This window comes from Ambystoma mexicanum, chromosome 4q (genome assembly GCF_040938575.1).
Source record: "Ambystoma mexicanum isolate Mex_15411 chromosome 4q, UKY_AmexF1_1, whole genome shotgun sequence".
Lineage (NCBI taxonomy): Eukaryota > Metazoa > Chordata > Amphibia > Caudata > Ambystomatidae > Ambystoma > Ambystoma mexicanum.
Genome location: NC_090928.1, coordinates 1,121,424,138 through 1,121,443,484, shown reverse-complemented (window position 1 = coordinate 1,121,443,484; position 19,347 = coordinate 1,121,424,138). Strand labels below are relative to the sequence as shown.

The following is a 19,347-nucleotide window of genomic DNA, read 5'->3' as shown; positions in this document are numbered from 1 at the left end:
TGGCCTCAGCCCAGGGACTGTATCTCTCCAGCCCTGAAATCGCTCCACTGCCTCCCAGTGGCTGCAAAGTTCAAGTTCAAAACCCTCTGCATCGTCCACAAGGCTTTCTGGGACTGAGGCCCGTACTACAACCAACTCTCTCTTCCAAAATACCTTCCTTCCTTCTCAAGCCCTTCGCTCAGCTACCTCCAACTCTCCGAGGGTCAGACGCTACTCCAGGCAGAGAGTGGGGGTGGGGGTAGATCTCTCTCCTCTGCAGGTGCCTCCCTCGGGAACGGCCTCCCTGCCCCTTCCAGACTGAAGCCGTACCACCTGAAGGGCCGGAAGCAGCTCAAGACCCTCTTTTTTTCCTCTGCCTCCTCTCTCTCACTCCCCTGCTAACTTTCCTGTCTGATGCGCTGACTAGTTGCTTGGTGCCCTCAGAGTCTTACTGGGTACCAGGCTCCTCTACGACCAGTCCTCCATGCACTGCCGTCTGGCCTACTGCGCACTTAAGGGGCTGTAATCTGTAACCCCTGCAGCCCTCCAGCCGACTTGCACTTAGCCAGAGCCGCACTTACCCAGAGCCTTCTGGCCACGACTGAACTTCCCACTACCCTCTCCCATGCATGTCCACCACTCCCTTCCCCCTGCACTTATCGCCGTCACACTCCCTCCCTTACCTTGTGGCGCCTAGAAACACTAGTGTAAAGGCGCGTTATAAATACAATTTCATATCCCCTTGACTAGGACCTGATCTTTACTCCTACAGTGTCAATACTTGGTACAACCTGGGTCTAGACATCCAGGAAAATATCTTGCTACACATTTTAGCAAACATTCTACAGATCAACATCAATTTAAATGTCAACCCGATACAGCAGAAGATTTGTTTTAGGTTATTAAACACACTGAAGTGTTGGGAGGGGAGGAGTGTCTTTTCGGAACATATTAGGTCTTTGGAAGGATCAGCCTGGTGCCTCAAAAATAGCTCAGAGCTGTCACAAATGGTGATGTTCTTTAACAAGACATCTGACTGGTAACAGTTTTACATACCTGACAGATTATGACAAAATGGAAAAAAAAGAATACAGAGAAAAGGAAAAAACTAAAAGAAAACAAAGTTGGGTTATTAATATCAGGGTTTGAATGAGTGCAGACCTAGATTCAGGAAGCAATGGAGCGCTTTACAATCATGGGGGAAGAATAAGGCTAGGGAGCATTAAATCAAGGGAGTGGGATCGTACAATAGGGGAGGGAGGGGAAACAGCCAGCAATAGATCTACAAGTAACCAGGGGAGGAAACAATGGGGATCACAACACCCAGTCTCAGGTAAAGTGGGAAGTGGACCGTGTATGGACCTAGGTGTTACAGAGGAGTCATTCCTTGAAGAGCTCCTTCCTGAACTGTAGAAGCAAGGTGGCAACTCAGATGTTAATAGGGAGAAGATTCCAGAGTCTTGTGGCATAGACAGAGAAGGCCTGTCTTCTGGTTCTTTCCTTCCTGCACCAGCAGACTTCAAGTCTGCACATGTCCTTTCTTCTGGTGGATCGTAGGCCTCCGGAGATACTGAGTTTTTCAGTGAGGTAGCTTGGGGACTTCAGGGTGACAGCCTTGCATATGGTGCATCAGGATTTGAAAATGATACAGGCTTGCAGCAGGAGCCAGTGCAGTTTGACACGGGTGAGGGTGATGTGGTCGAATTTGCGGAGTCCTTTGAGTGAAGAGGATGACTTGCAATAATGGAACAAATAACATCCCATATGAGAGGGAATGATGCCATGTGTGGTGCGATCTGGCAGACATATCTCCAACCCTTATGTTAAATAACTATAACTGATCCGGCCAGCACCGCACCCATCTAGGGGATGAGCTTGGGACAGCAAGCTGCAGGGATCTAGTGTATTAATATCAGGGTGGATAGCTCACAAGTTAAGCGCTGGTCTCTCACACAGTGCCAACCTGCACTTCACAAATTGGAATTCCATGGCAAGGCCGGCTCGGCTGTTCATGTTTCTAAGGTTGATAGAACAGAAAGAGTGGCAGCCAGGGACTGGTGAGGTCCAACGCAATGACTCGTGAATTAAATTGGTTTGGATGGGTTGCAGGTGAGAGCAGGTAGTAGTGGGCATCTGCCAAGTTTCCCACTGGTTAAGTAAACTCAAGAAAGGGGGTTGTTTGCAATCACACTGCGCACACAAACAAAAATGAAAAGATAAAGCAAGAGTATTTGCTATTTTAATCGAAAGACAGTGCAGCCAGACACGTGTTTCGAGCTGAGAAGCTCTTCTTCTGAGGCTGCACATTGATTGACAATGAAAACTATAAGATGCAAATAGTATTGATTCATACAATATATCAAGGTCCCAAAACCAAAAGACAAGGCACATTAGGTGGTTATTTCAGACCATTGGTGCAGGCCAATCAAAACTAAAGGTTGTCATCATGTTTATACATCAAGAAGCATGTTGTCAAGTTATGTCAATTGAAAAAAAGGATATTGAATTGCCAATTTGTGGTGTGTGTATGTCCGATTTGTGGTCGGTGCATAAGAATAAAGAAATAAAAAAATAGATAAAAAGCTAAATTAGCATAGGTTCCAGCGTTGGTCATACAATCAGACTTGTGTAAAGTTGGTAAGTAAATTTTAAAAGAAAAGGGTGTACCTTGAAGTCTTGAAAACCTGGCACAGGTCACTAAAAACACACATTTTGTGTTTAAGAATCTATAATCCAGTTAGTGCTAGAATTGGCAATGATGTGAGTAAGGTAAATCACTTACCCATGTATTGGTGTAAAAATGAAACAAATATTGTGACAAATCAAGGGCTCCTCTAAAAATCGAATTAAATTGTATTAGAAATTCAATGTGATTCTAAAACGGTTAATTAACTGTCCATGCCAATGCATGCATACATTTGTGAAAATAATTGGAGAATAGATAAATAAAACATACCTATATTATTGCTGTTGCAAATTAGGCACTGAGATAAACCTGCTGTGTCTGGACGAAGTTACGTATCGTATTAATTGTTCAATTGGTAGGTGTTCATTAACGTAGAGAGGAGAAGAAAAGAACAATCGCACTACTTAGCACATAAATTGAGTCCGTCAGGCGGTCTAATGCACTCATGAAACCCTCATAAACGGGCTGGGGTTCTACGCGCAATGACTGAACTTACCAGCGTCTCCGCTGCAAGTCAGGAACTGAAGCCCGCCAGGAGCAGCCCATGCTGGGTATTAAAAAGTGAGGGACGCGCTGAGCCATACCGCGGTACAACGTTACGTCCCGTTCAAGCCGCCATGTTGGGAGTGCGCGTATTGTATATTAGTGCAAGGAAGGTTGCTCTGGTAAGCATTGGAAATTAAACACACAGATCTAAAAGGCGCAAATAGAATGCAATTTGCAGGCGTGAGCCAGTAAGAGTCAAAAGGGGATAGTTAGGAAAAGGTTGGAAAAAGTACATATAACCTGATTATACAAAATGAAAAAGGAAAAGAATAAGTAAGGCGAGGGCAGTAAAAGAAATACGCTTGAAAGCTAAATCTTAGTGCGAGCAAAATATGAATAACCCAAGTAACTAAAAGGTACCCTTTTGTGTACAGGTATTGACTTATTCCAGGGCACCCTGCAATTGTACCCATCAAAAGTAACACATTAGCAGATGGTGACTGCAGAATACCAGTCAAGCCGGACTGTTTATTACGAAATTACCCCAAAATGTATTTGATATGAGCTAATTATTCGTACTTGGTCGATTTCTACTCTATAATAAAAATCCCAATTGGTTTCATTGAGTCATCAAGGCTAATGATATGGCCAACAATGGATAAAGGACAGAATTACACAATTACATACATCTTTTAGTGTAAATACAGTACATGGAAACCATGACTATTCATCACAAAAATACAGATAGTTCATGGTCGGTATTGAGGCTATGTGCTACAGTGCGGTATTGACAGATAAGGCGAGCTTCCAATTGCCTAAGTTTTAGGACAAGGTTGCCTCCACGCTGAGGTAAGGACACTTTAGCCATCCCTGTGAATTTAATCAATGCTTTGTTATCCAATTTGTGTGCTTGTTGCCAGTGTATGGCCAGCGGATATTTAGAATCATGGTTAGAAATGGTCGACAGATGTTCCCTAATTCTAATCTTCAGAGGACAAATAGTGCTGCCAATATAGCGCTGTCCACATGTGCATAGAATACAATACACACAATATTTGTGTTGCAATTGATGAAGGAATTAACCTTGTGTGTGCCCAAGTGGCCAAATTCTATTTTGGACGTTTCAAATGCAAAGGCACACATCGAACAACCCCCACATTTGTAGAAGCCATTCGTAAGTGGCTGATGTAGCCAAGTATGTTTATGTTGTATAATTGGCATAAAAGAGGGAGAAAGTATATTCCTGAGATTGCCAGCTTTAGTATAAATAAAATTAGGTGTAGAATCCAACCATGGAGTGATATCTCTGTCTAACTGAAGGAGATGCCAATGTCTTTGAACTATGCTGTATAGCTTATAACTGTCTGCATTGAACCTAGTGATGAATATGAGTTTTTGGCTATCTGATGTATGTGTGTGTGTAGGTCCACCCTCTTCATACATGCAACAGCCTGTTTGGCCTTGTGAAGTGTCCGGACATTGTATCCTCTTGCCAGGAATCTTTGTTGTATCAATTCACATTCATCAGAGAAATCCTCATTTTTAGAGCAATTATGTCTGGCTCGAACAAATTCCCCTTTAGGTATGTTGGATATGACTGATGTCTTATGACAACTGCTGGCATGTAAGATTGCATTTACAGAAGTTGATTTACAAAAAGTCTTGGTAATGAAACTCGTGTCTGAAATGCTAATTGATAAGTCAAGAACATTTATGCTGGTGTTACTGAATATATGTGTAAATACGAGGCCCCAATCATTAGCGTTTAAGTAAGTCACAAAATCATTTAAACATTCAATTGACCCGTTCCATACCAGAATCACATAATCTATATATCTTTTCCACATATAGACGTGTGGTAAAAAGGAAACATTAGTGAAGACAAACTGTTGCTCATAGTGGTGCATAAAGATATTGGCTAGTGCTGGGGCATAGCTGGCCCCCTTCACTATGCCAATTAGCTGTCTATAATAGGTGTTATTAAATAGAAACATGTTGTTGGAAAGCACGCATAATAACAAATCTTTCATCATCTCAATGTGTTCAAAAAATGAAGCGGGGTGTTTACGAAATATATAGTCAATACTGGCAACTGCTTGCTGATGATCTATTGAGGTGTACAAAGCTTTCACATCAAGCGTGACTAACAACAAATTAGGTATCACTGGAAGTTGGTCAAGTATTTGAAGGATGTGCATAGTATCACAAATAAATGTGGGAATGGTATTTACCAATGGTGCAAGACATTTGTTAGTATAAATTGAGATCGGTTCAAGTATGCCACCGTCACCACTCAAAATGGGTCTCCCCTCCGGTATTTTATCAAAAGATTTATGATTCTTGGGCAGGAAGTAGGCTGTGGGCATCACCGGACCATTCATAATTAAAAATTGTTTCTCAACATCTTGTTAGAAGGCCACATGTATACCATTTGGACACTATTAAATTTACTGTTGCCCATAGGTGAGGCATGGGGTATGGATGCACGGGGAATTCAAATGCTCAAATCCCATTGAAATATAGTCCACTTTATCCAAAATTACTACATTGCCCCCTTTATCTGCCTCCTTGATAGATACATTACTTGCGCAAGGCTTTTTGCTCTTTGTCAGATAAGTTGTTTTTACATTTGGTCTTTCTTTTGGAAGTATCTTGCAAGGTATGAATGTCGTTAGCTATTGCTTGATGGAAAGTATCAATAAGATTATCTTTAGGAAACATGGGAACACATTTCGATTTGTTCGATAATTCTTTTATTTTCAAACTTTGCTGTTGAATATTAAGATCTTGGAGTAAATCCATGACATTTATGCTAGGATCATGTTCACATTCATTAAGGGACAGGAGTACATGTGTGCTGAGCATGGTTTGCAATGTGATATCCGAAGGAAGGTGTACGTGGGGCTTGGTTTTAAAATACTTAACTTGGGTAGAAAAGTATTTTTTTAATTTTAGTTTGCGAATAAATTTGAACAAGTCAATTTGGATCTGTACAAATTCATTAAATGCAGAAGGAGCGAACGACAATCCTTTGTTAAGGATTGAACGTTCATCAGAAGAGGGTGGGTAGCTGCTCAAATTGTAAATCAGATCTATCTTGTCTGATTCCTCAATGTTTGTTGGTATGATGCTCTGGTTACTCTGCGTTGTATGGGAGGGGCGTTTACGCCGGTCTGATTGGCCACCCCTTGTGCCCCGAGGCTTGGGTCTGGGGTTGTGATATTTGTGACCAGGGGCGTTTGGAACCTGACTTTTTTCATGGCAGCTAAGGCCGCGTGACTGTTGCCTTTTTTGTATCGTTGTATCTGTTCTAAAAAAGCAGAGGGTTGCGTGGTTATTTCATGTACACCTGTTGGGATCTCAGAGACGTCAGAGGGATTTAACTCATTAATACTAGATGCATTTTCAGCGTCTCCGTTGTTACTAGGTCTCTCACCATCACTGTCAACTTCGGAGCTGGCGGGTGAGGATACTATGCTACTATTTCTAGATCGAGAAACTTCATCATACTTAGGTTGATAAGTATACACCCTGTTGTCACAATAGTCTCTAACATGGGTAATAACACTGATTGTGACAACTATTAGAAGCAGCAGGAAACCTAAATAACAAAACAAACGATGAATTCTTATTTGCACTATGTTCTGCCTTTAAATTTATTGACAGCAAATGTTGTATCGACTGATATTCAATGGCGTGTTCTACATATGCATCTATGTTCCACCTGTATTAATGTTTGATAAGTCTTTCTTCACTTATATAATGTAAAATACAAATTAAAAATGGTAAAACAAGAGTAAATTAAATGAAGAAATGCATTTCTGCGCAAAACTGCGAATTTGCACTTCTTTCAACTTGCCATCGAGGACGAAGCACCCTGAAATACTACATCATTCTAGTACTTATCCAATTTACACTGTACTGATTAGCCTGGCTTTCTATACATAAAATTCAAATTATTCAGTGTGTACATGTCAGCTTTCTCGTCTTTGCAAAGGCATAATCTGCTTTTAGTGACCAGAAAACTTGAAAAACAAAATGGGTTCATCTGATGATCCTTGTATGAGGTTGTCCTGCATGTTTGCTTTAAAAGAAAAAAAAAAACATGCAGCAAGAAACAGCAACTACTGCACATACAGAGCAGGTCAGTCTTGGGATCAAACTCAGATGCATGCCCGATGCATGCCCTGTGCCCACAACCTTCAACAACTTTTAGCACAGAATTATTCAACTAATAAAAGATTCACATTTGAAGAAAAATAAATCTAAATAAATGTGCTTACATTAGCTTTCCGAGGTCGTCCTTCTTGCTTTAAACCCTTGGATTCATGTGGCGGTTCATCAACCTATAAAAAATACAAATACATTAGAATATGCACGCACACAAGCCACAAACTGACCAATCAGAATGCTTTGAAAGAGGGCACTGACGGAAGATAAAAGCCTGCTGGTCACAACTCTGATCCATGTGATGTAAGACCGCCTCAACCAGCCAATCAGACAGTGGTCTCTTTGGATGTACTGCATAGCTCACTTCAATATACTTGTCATGATGTCGTAACCACACGCTCTGCAAGCTAACATTTCACAACAAGTATATGATGTAAAACAAATGGGTATATTTGAAACTTAAGTCAGCAGTGGCAGCTTCTTTTTTACCTCTGAGCACGTACTAAGAGCATTAACGAACATTTGATTTGCATTTTTATTTATTGGATTCATATAGCACTATTGCCATAAGAAGTCGATACACATTTCAGTAATGGTAATGTTTATTTATAAAACGGGATCTGCGTGATCCGACCGAGACTGCTTTTACTGCGACAGAAAACTTTGCATGAGAAATGTACGAACCACAAAAGGTTTGTACATTTCCCATGCGAATATATATTAAAAACCCCTACAAACCCACTCCCCAACCCACAACACACCCCCACCCACACCACCAACACATCCCCACCCACACCCTACTTACCTTTGAAGACGCGCTGAGTCCCTGCAGCGCCAGTTCCCTTTCACTTCTGTAATCAGGAAGCAGCGCCGCAGGGTCCTTTTCTTTTTTTTCTTTTTGGGCAGCTGCAGGGGTTTCCCCCATAACCCCTGCTCATTATACTGCAAAGTATAGTAAGTGGAATGTTGCGGGAGACACCCGCGGAGCCCCCATTTTATTTATTTATATTTTCTCGGGTGTGCTAGGGGGTGCCCCTCGCAACACCCCGCTCACTATACTGTATAGCATAGTGGGCAGGGTATTGTGGGGGACACCCCCGTAGCCCCAGCTTTTTTGTTTTCATTTGGCGGGGTGCTGGCGGGATGTCCCCCGCAGCCCCAGGTCCGACCCCACCGAAAAACCTAAAGACACACCACGAAAAGTTTGAACTTTTGATAGTTAGAACTTTTCGTGGTGTGTGTTTTAGGCCTTTTGGTGGGGTCGGACTTTTATAGTCGGTAATTTCATACAATACCATAAAGCACCTATACATAGGCAAGTGTTTCTAAGCTCTGAAGGAGGGTGGGGACATGGGGAAAAACAAACGGTTGCTCAGTGACCTTGAAATTAAATTCTGAGACAATAATAATCTGCACAAGCAGAGCGCATATAATATATTTACAGTTGAGACAGCAAATGGGCCTGAACGGAGATTCTGCAGTTTTTACCACGTGCATTTAGGGGTGAAGACAAGGGAGAACAGACAGACAATCTTCAGGTGCAGTGCATTCAGAGCGTGCAAGTGCACAGGAGGTCACAGGGAGGGGTCAAAGTGCACCGAGCCGGTGTAGACTGGGGTAAGTGCAGAGAGACCACTCTCGAGGGTAATTCCCAAATGCAGTAAGGGTGGGTAGGGTGTATGGCCCTGATGCAAGTGCGAGAGAGGACAGGCAGGGGTGCCCGCGACCTGTGAGACTCTGAGGTACACCAGGCGGCCAGTCAGCAAACGCTGTAGGGAAGAGGAGGGAGAGTGGGAAAGAGAAGGGAGAGTGGTCTAAAGTAGAGAGCTAGGTTAGCAGGGAAGAGGAGAAGAGGAAGGTCTTGAGGAGTTTCCGGAAACTTGAGAAGTTCAGGCTCAAGATGGAGAGCAGCAGGGAGGCTGTTCCAAAGGAAGGCACCTGCCGAGGATAAGGATCTCCCTCCAAATCTCTGCTTGGAGAACCGGCTCACTCGCAGAAGGTTGGAGGTAGATGAGCGGAGGGCTCGAGAGGGAAAGTATTTAGGGAGGCAACGTTGCAGGTAGGTAGGTCCCAGGCCCCAGAAAGGTTTGTGGACAATGCAGAGGGTCTTGAACTTGATCCTTGCAGCCACCGGGAGCCAGTGAAGGGATTTCAGCACCGGAGAGATGCAGACCCTGGGTTGAGGCCAAGGATAAGTCTTGCGGTCCTGTTCTGGATGAGTTGCAGAGGGTGCAGGGCAGAAGCAAAGAGGTTGAAGAAGAGGCTGTGGCAGTAGTCCAGCTTAGAGAGAACCAGGGCTCTGGAGACAGTGAGCCACTGGGGGAAGTGAGAAAAGGTAGAGTATCTCTGAGGTGTAGCTGATAGTTAGATTTTTTCTTAGAGATATCTGAAATGTGGGAGGAGAAGGAGAGAGTGGAGTCCTCACAGGAGGGCACGGGCGCAGGGCCAAGGGAGGCCGGCCAGAGTGAAAGTGGGAAAGCAGGAGCAGGGGTCCCAATGTGAACAATCTCAGTCTTACTGGCGTTGAGGCAGAGGCCGTTTGCAGCACACCATGACTGAATAGCAGTCAGAGATGAACCTGGAGGGTAGCCTAAAGCAGAGTTGTGTGTCGTCTGCGTAGAGGTAAAAGTTAGAGGTGAAAGTGGCAAACACACATGCCAAAGTAGCCATACAGATGTTGAAGAACCAGGGGGATCGGTTAGATCCCTGGAGAACGCCACTGGTTGAGAGAGCGTTAGTCAAGGGGAAGGCTCTGAGTTCCACCTGGGATGGGTGGTCAGAGAGAAAGGAGGTTAACTATGCCAGAGCCTGACCTGTGATTCCCATGTTATCACGTAGATGTAAGATCAGGATGTTGTGGTTAATCATGTCAAAGGCGGAGGCGAGGTCAAGGAGAATGAGGAAATAGGGAGTGTTAGTGTCAAGGTTTGAGAGCAGGTCTTCATGGGTGTTCAGGAGAGCAGTTTCCATGCCTCAGGATTCTCTAAAGCCAGACTGATGGTCATGGAAGCAACTAATAGATTCAGTGTGTAGAGTCAGATGAGAAATAGCCAACTTCTCCAGGAGTTTGCCCAGGAAAGGAGTGATAGATTGCTGAAATGGAGGGGTCGGCAGAGGGTTTCTTGAGTAGAGGGTGCAAAAGGGAGTGTTTAAGAGCAGTTGGGAAGAAACCAGTGGAAAAGGAGAGATTGCAAAGATCAGCCAAGGCTGGGGCGAGGGAGTCAATATTGTCCTTAATGGTTTTGGAGGGGCACGGGTCCTCCTATTTAGATGAAGCCTTCATAGACCGGACTTGTCTGGAGACCTCATCAGGTGTGACAGGTGAGAGAGAAGAGAGGGGGAGTGGAGGGTGGCCCATGGGAGGCTCTGGTGTTGGTGTGTGCTGTGAAGAGGAGAGAGCGAGGAAAGGATGTCTTGGGTTTTTGTGATGGAATGTGCAGCCAGGGCAAACAAACGTCCTGGGTGGGTGTGATAGAAGAAGATGCTGTAGGAGTGGCCAGTTCCTTACCGACTTTGAAGAGTTTGGCCGTGTTGCTTGCTGCTGATGCAGGCTTGAATAAAAGCTCTATTTTTGGAGCGGATGCAGGGTCGCTATTGCTTTTGAAGGAGGCGGCAGGCCAGTTTGTCAGATGGTTCGCGAGACGAATTCCATTTCCGCTCAGCTGCCCTACAATTGCGTTTAAGGGCAGCCAGATCGGAGTCGTACCAAGAGTTGCACTTTTTGGAAGGCTTCAGTCGGACCCTCATGACAGGGGCAAGAGTGTCGAGAGTATGTTGGAGATAGAAAGATTGAGGTTAGCGAGGGCTGTATCAGGGTGGGAGTCAGCCGCAGGAGTGGGAGGAGGAGAGTAGATGGAGGCAAAGGCAGCCACTGTCACTTTTTTCATGGGTCTGGTGACTTTGAAGCTGAGTAGAAGTGCAACTTTGTGCCGCTGCAAGAGGAGAGGAGAGCTTCAGGTGCGTTGACAGAAGAGAGTTATCAGTCCAAGAGAGAGAGGTACTGAGAGGGATGTCAGTGGAAACAAGAGCATCCAAGTGTGAACAGCGGTGTGCGTTGAACCAGAGGGTAGGATGGTGAGGGAGAGAGAGTTGCAAAGGTTGCAGAAAGGACCTGGGGAGTCCGAAAAGTCCAGATGGATGTTCAGATCACCCATCAGGAGGAGTTGAGAGGAGGAGGAGAGTACGGAGGAGGCCAGGTCAGCCCATTCAGAGTGGAAGACAGTGGACTGTCCAGGTGGCTGATAGAAGGTGGCCATAAGGAGAGAATATTTAGGGGAGAGTGAGAGTCTGCAAACTAGGCCCTCAAAGGAGTAGGCCTGAGTAGGGATGATGGACACAGCTATCCATTCTCGGAAGATATGCGCCACACCCCCCCGTCTTGTTAGGCCTGGGCACTGAGAGGATTTTGTAGCCTTCAGGGAGGAGTGTGTCAAAGCTTGTGACAGAGCTATCCTTGAACCATGTCTCAGTGATGGCGAGCACATCAAGATCCATGAGTTCGAGGAGGTTGCTGATGTCAGACGAGTGTTTGACGGCAGGGCTAGTGTTGAGAGTGGCAATGTGGGCCAGCTTGCCATCTTTGAAGGTCTTCCTCAGGGGGCACACAGGACAGTGCAAGCCCGCCCCTGGGAAAAGTAAAATGACAAGTGAAGCAACCATGACAAGGAAAGAAATCAGTTAGAGAGCGGAAAGAAGGTGACATTTGTAGCGAGAACGTAATAGATGGAGGGCAGGGCATGAACGGATAGACAGCAAGGTCTGAGAAAAAATGGAATTGGGATTGTGATTGCAAAGAACGAGGGTAATAGTATAGAGAAATAAGAGGAAAGAAGCAAAATCAAGGATTTAATTGAAACCAGTACACAGGAGTGGAAAGGAAGACAGCAGAGGTACGTGATAAAAAATGGGGAAGACGAGGCGAATGGCACGTGTGGAGAAAAAACAAAGAGGGGTGAGTTGGGAAGCAGGGAGACACATCAAAAGTGCAGAACAGTAGTCAATACGAGAGAAGATGAGATCTAATAAGATGTTTAGTAGCATCAAAAGATAACGGAACGAGCACAACAAATATTATAGAGATGAAAGTAGCAGACATGAGCAGGAGTAGATATGTGTGAAGAGAAACTCCTCCCCTGTTGGAATCTTTCGATTTGTATACTGCACATTAGTGTAAGGAGTCCTCAAAGATCATCTCTTCAAGATGTCTATGAATAATTTCGGATTTTGACATCATTTCCACAAAATATTTATATTGTTCGACATCTACTCAACGACCGGCATTGGCGGCAACTGTGCTAGCTCGGGTAGACCGTTCCTGCCGCCGGAATGCTTGTAACTAAAGCTTGGATCATCTGCGACAGCCCGTGGTCCTAGCATCCCAATTGGCCAAGAAGTACGTGCGGAGTGCAAATGATGGGAAAGCACATTCTTAAAGTGGAACAGAAGCTCTGCATGGGGTTTCCGATTCATAGATGGGGGTAGGAGTGGCAATGGCTGCGAGAGGTTCCAATTCTAAGGAACAGCCTACAACAAGCAGCACCCAGTAAATGTACAGCTCACAAGAATATGGAAAATGGAACTTACAACCTTAGAATCTTAATGTGGATCACAATTCCTCAAAGTGTACTGCTCTGCACAGGAAATACCCCAGCCCTATACCAAGCATGAACGATATGACGGCAGTGACCAAGAAAAGGCATTGGCTGCAAATTGGACCCTTTCAGAGTGTACTCGGTGGTATTGTACAGCAATATGCATTACCTTACAACTCATGACAGGAAGCATCTCAGTATACAATGGCTTCTCATCTCACAACACCAATATTAATGTATTCAATGAGAAAAATAGAGGTACAAAGAAAGTGATACTCCTTTCTACTTGACTTAAACTCCCACTTACTATGACATTTTGCTGCAGTTTTTGATATACACTATATGACAACACTAAACACAGTGGGCCTCATTATGAGTCCGGCGGTAACCGTGCCTGAAATTCCGGCAGGTTACCGCTGGGTTCGTATTACCATTCCGCCTCCGTGATTCCCGGAATTACCGGGGCATTACGACCCCGGTGACCCGGGAAATCCGGAGGCGGAATTTGGTAAATCCCCATTCCCATTGAGTTCCATAGGACTCAATGAGAATGGGGGAGTGGCAACACCGGCAACATCTCGTGATGGTGCTAGTGTTTCCACGTCCGCCTGCAGGCGGGTGGTGTTAAACCCGCCAGGTCAGACCTGACACCTCCCGCCTGCAGAGCTCAAGATCACCCGGTATGGAAACAACGGTGGCGGGGGGTTTACCGCCACTGTTATTTCCATACCAGGTGAGTTGTAATGAGGCCCAGTGAAACACTTGTGTATGGGTGCGTTATAAAAGTCATATCATATCATATCATATCAGTGTCTCTCTCTTATTGAGGCTTTTCTCTCTCATATCGATGCTTTCATCAATCAATCCTCTACTACTCAAAGGCTCAATCTTACCAAATGGGAAACTGGTCAAAGGAAACAAAGGCCCAACAGTGAACAGTGTATTATATTTTCTTCATGCATGAATTAAACATGGTAAAGATCTGATAACGATAGAAAACCCATTTCTGAACCCTTTGATAACCCTCTAACAATTTAATGATACTGATTCCATAGCAGAAATAACACTGATATAAATGTTTTAAGTGCTTTGTCACAGTTCTGCAAAAGAAGTGAGTGATGTGGTTACAATACAAACAATAACACATCAAATATGTACAAAAGAAACATTTTTGTGACAGGTTTACACATTGGATATGCAACAGACTACGGTGATGTGCTCACACGTCTGCAGTTCTGTTTGCATCATATTTGAAGCCACATTAAGGGATTCTAATTTTGAGTAGTATATGTCCTTAATTGTAAACATGTTCATTTTTCTGTGTGTTGACACATGTATTTGGGTGACTGTGATATTTCTAACAATGCCATCATGAGGTCTATTTTCTATATTTGGGAGACTTCTAGGGGCATCTGGGTTGACATTCCAGTCTATTTCTACTTGTTCTCATTTTTAAATGGCCTTATGTAGCTAATCTGTTTAGGCTGGTCAAGAAAGTCAGATGCCTCATTGGATGTGGTATATCTAGATTGCTTGTAATGCATGTTTGGTGTAAAACTGGACTTGCAATCTTGGGCCAGGAGACCAAGATTTACACACAATTATCAAGCAAGAGAACCTAAACTCTCCCTGTTTCCATTGGTATATTTAGACATGTGCATCGCAATGTTGCTTCCGTCCAAGCTGTTTTTCCATGAGTCCAAGACCAGGATTAATATTCTAACTCTCAATAAAACTCAGCACCGTTGCAGACCCTCGATGGGTCATCAACACAACCTGGCACAGATTACTCCCTGGAGCAGTACTGGAACAAAATAATGTCTACAGATAAACCCTGATATCCATGGATATCTAAATACCTAATCTACATGTGTAGCTATGGCTATACCGCCTAGTGTCCAAATAATCCAAAATGTACAGACAAAACAGTTCCTGAGACTACATACTCCTGAGAGACCACAACATGAAACAGAGACCTCACTCCAACCAGTGAAATGACATTATCGCCACATGTGTGTCGATTGTTGGTATGTGGCATGTGCACAGAGATCAAGAACTAGCAGCAATACATCTAGGTCTGCTATCTACTCAGGATATAATGAGATGTGACAGGAGGTCTTACTCATACGTACATTTATAGTGTGAGATGAAATATAACAATGTTTTTATTCCACTTTTACTAACCCCTGAGCATTTGTTTTTTCTAATAATTATAACTGATTGAATAAATGAATATTTTGGAATTGACATAACATTTTGATTATCTCCCAATTATAGAAAAGAGGCCTTAAATTAACCATACGCTCTTTAGATTTCAATTTGAGAGGAAACCATCTTTCATAGGGTCTATACAACTGGGCATATCCAGATTACTATTGCCAGTGCAATGTGACTCTTGTGGCCCACAGTTCTCTTAGGCTACTTACTAAGAGGCTTAACCTCACTTGTCTGAACACTCTCGCTGCACTATTGCTTCCCTGCAGCTCTCCTTCCCCCTCTGCAGCTTTGCCTCAGTCCTGAGCAGCAGGCAACCCTTGCAGCTCTATCTTATGCTTCGAGCTGCCCTAGCACCTAACCTGCTTCACCCACAAGCTGTGTTTGTAACAGGTTTCTGCACTCCCCTGCTTCCTTGCTGTGCCCACATTTCCATTGCAGCACCCACGTGTGGCTCACCTGTTGAGGATGGTTGACACCTTTGTGGGGAGATGGGTGGTCTACTAACCATAGTGCTTCTTCAGGTTTCTTCAATTGGGTGCTGACTGCTCATTACCACTGTTGCAACTAAAAGATGTGTGATAGTTTTCCCATCACAGACCCCACATGTTCCGCTAGTAAGAAAAGTCCAGAAACTTTATTACACAGTATATACAGGTTACCATTACAAGTTACATTGAGACCACCCACCTGCCATCTCAATCAACTCCACCTCAGGCCCAACTGGCACCGTCACAACATTCACTCAAACTATGCACCCAGCACTCTCAGAGCAATAATTCATACATCATGAATTATCATTCCACCAGCATTCATGGACGGTATGCAGTACAAAAACAGACAAACACAATAAGAACAACAAACTGCAGGGAGAATGGTCTGCATGAGATGAAAGGATGGAAGAAGGAAGATTAGCTGAAGTAAGATGGGGAGGATGCCAATGATTGAGACGAGGAGTATTTAAGGAAAGGTATTTAGAAGGGGAAAAAAGAGCAGGTGAGTACTAGAGAAAGTGAAGGGGGAGAAACAGAAAAGGTGAAGGAAGGCAGGACAGAGATGGAGAAGGAAGGTCGGAAAGGTGGGGAGACTAGATGCACAAAACTAGATGAACAAAGGAGGCAATGAAGACAAAACAGGAGGAAGGAAGAAGCTGAGTAAGAAGTAGAGTAAGTAAAAAGGAGAGGTGGGGAAAAAGAATTTCACAGCACAGAGAACCTGTTTTACTCTCTTTTGTCAATTTCAGAGTGAGCAAAAGTCATTTCAAACAGTGTAATTGTTATCACATGGAACACACACACACACGTTGTAGCTTAGCCTTTGCGAGGATTCAGGCCGAGCAGATTGAGCCTGAAGGGACATCCAATCAACTGTGAACCTCACTGACCTTTTAAATGCAGAATCTTCACTAGCGGCCTGACGTGTTTGTGACTCTAGAAACATCCCTAACAAACCTAGCGTCTAGAATTATTTTCTTTGGTTGGGCAAGAATCTGAACTAAGAATCTGAAACTAAAATCTGAGACGAGTAATGTCTGTTGCAACTGTTTTTGACAGCAGAGCATGACAGTGAAGGAGTTTCGGTTTTAAGGGATATCCTGATCCCCTGTGACTCATGCTGCAACTCCGGTGGGGTTACTATTTCTAAAGGTGAGTGAGTGATTGCGGAAGCTGGCAGAAACTGAAGTGTTGAGACACTGCCTCATTACAGGTTTGCCGGTGCGGAAATAACAGGCCAGTCATAACATTTACCGGCACGTTTCTGCGCCGGCAAACTACAGGTTTGCTGTTGGGGTGGCTGGAATTACCTCCAGCAAAGAGCTGGAGGTAATTACCCCACCAGCTAATATTGCCGTATTAACAGTGCCGGTAATATCAGCAACTCCCCCATATAGTTCTATGAGACTCGATGGAATGGGGAGTAACCGCCCTTACTAGCACTTGGAATCTGTCAGTAATTCCGGTAGACCATGTGTTGGTAATGGTAATTCCGTGTGGTGGTATGCCACTGGACTTACTGGTGGGATACCACCAAACTTGTAATGAGGCCCATGTGTCAAAAGGTGAGAGGGGGCATGACTTTTTTGAAGACATTTTCTAAGACAAGTCTGGTGGTAAAACCAAATAGAGGCAAAAGCAGTCATTTGAGATAGGAGTTGTTTCATGGGTAATAGAATCCAAGGAAGGGGACATTCTGAAGCAGCTGAGTCCTAATCTCACACCAACACAAGATAATAACTAGAAATTGGAAACTAAAGACAATTTAAAGAAAAAAAACTCTCTTGAAAAAAAGGAAGTTGCTCTAAAGCCTGATATTGAGTTAAAAAATAGTGCCCCTTTTGTGATACAAAACAAGTGACAGAAGATTTTTTTTCAAAAGAGAGGAAAAGCATCTCAGATCCCTCTGTATGCCGTGTATTTGCAATCCAATAGAAGAAGCTTGGTTTACCATCAGCCTGTGTCTCTCTCCTTATTTACTGCATGCCGAGGCTGGCCAAGGGGGTGTGGAGGGGGGCGTTCCTTTGGGAAGGTGCCCGATCTTGGCCACCACAGGTTTTAAGTTCTTTCCAAAGGTCGGTAAACGGCAAGGTCAGGCAAAGCTGTTCCATATGTTCAGGGTGCAGCCCGGCAAGGACTGGTTGAGAGTTTATGCATTTTGAAGATTGGCATTTCCGAGGCAAAACCCTTGCAAGAAGCCATTAACCAGAATATACTTGCCAAGGTTTAGAACATTAAAGCATGGAACACTCCACAGTTGTGCTTTTGGTTTATACAATATATGCTACATAAACAAATGAAAATTAGACCAGTTTGGAAGAAGAGACAAGCAACTAAAAATGTACATGTATTCTTATTTGCCCATGACTTAAGCATGTGGGGGCACAGAAAGTGAGTGAGCTATTAAATGCATAAAGCGCACTCTACCTGAACTGAGTCTGTAGGCGTTGATGTTAACCCAAAGAAGATATTTTTAATTAAGCCAGCCGTAATGTTTTCTCCTGAAGGTTGTAAGGTACCTTTCTTGGCAACGCTCTAGAGGAAGGAAATTCCACAATTACGAGGTTTGTAATCAAATCTTCTCCCATCAAGTTACCAGGTTACATGTTTTAGACTACTAGAATACTTTCATGGGCATGCCATTGTAGTTTAACTGGAAAGTATGAGTGGCCTATATTTTCAGGAGCGGCTAGCACTAGTTTATGCTTGCAATTGTAAACGAAGGATTGTTCTTTAAAAAGCACTTTTGGATGGGTTCTGTGGTTTTTAAATCGTCCTTGGCACGGTCTTTTTTTTCTTGTGTTCCCACATCCCTTTCACTGTCCCATTTCCGTCAGAAAATAAGGAGAACGTCTACTAATTTGTAAACAAATGAACGTAAAGGGAATAAATAACTAAATGAGACATCCTCCTTATTTTGAATATCTCTAAAGGCAACTAGATTTTACAAGCAATGGAATCAAGTAAGAGCTTCCACCTTCAATAGCAAATAAGAATGAAACCATCCCACCCAACCTCCCTGACGGACAACAAAATCACCCAGAACTGGTCACTTTCCTTCAAAACATCAGATGAATTTAACCCACCAGTCAATCAGGCAATCCCGGTGACTAATCAACGTAAGGACCTCACTTCTACTATGAGCCTATCCGAAAGATGGGCAAGCACTTCCTAGTGGCCATGAGGTGACATGTAGTGCTTAAACAATCACCAATTACATACCAAAAATAAGCAGTACATGTGCAATACCATTAGGCAGTCTTCAGAGGGAATTATTTCTAAGAATTGTAAAGACTGTGATGGCATATACCACAAATAAGTGACATTCCACACACACAGATTTTACAAGAATAACAGATAAGATAAATAATAACTGAATCGTACGAGCATTTGAACAGCCAGGATGGAATCGAAAAACGGTACAGTTGATGTTGGTAACTGTATTTCCGGGGATCACGCTCTTGGAGGGCAGATTATTTTTAAAGGCCTTCATAATCTGGAAAAAACTGATGAAGTGGGAATGTGCTGAAAACATTAATAAGGCCATTTTGTTGGAATCCATTGGATACACGCAGCGGGTATACAATGCCTACTGGTCTGCTTTCTTTTTTGAAAGAACCTTAAGCAAAACCTACTACACATAATGATGGTAGGTTTGAGTTTGGAAATATATGCGAAATGCAGAAATTTAGCATCAACACCGGGGTCTTTGACTGGATTCCTTAGT

At 43.6% G+C, this 19,347-nt stretch overlaps 1 protein-coding gene across 3 annotated transcripts in view; it reads right to left on the bottom strand.

Moving 5' to 3' along the window:
• The window catches only part of TMEM63A (transmembrane protein 63A), a 778,572-nt gene that overhangs the window by 37,756 nt on the left and 721,469 nt on the right, over positions 1 to 19,347 (bottom strand). For 2 of the 3 annotated variants that reach the window (XM_069608694.1, XM_069608695.1), the window contains exons 22-23: positions 18,048 to 18,155; positions 7,435 to 7,497 (exon numbers count right to left, since the gene is read on the bottom strand). In XM_069608694.1, the coding sequence (XP_069464795.1) occupies positions 7,435 to 7,497; positions 18,048 to 18,155 (171 nt within the window). The remainder of the gene's footprint in view (positions 1 to 7,434; positions 7,498 to 18,047; positions 18,156 to 19,347) is intronic. The other variant, XM_069608696.1, reaches the window with a different exon arrangement.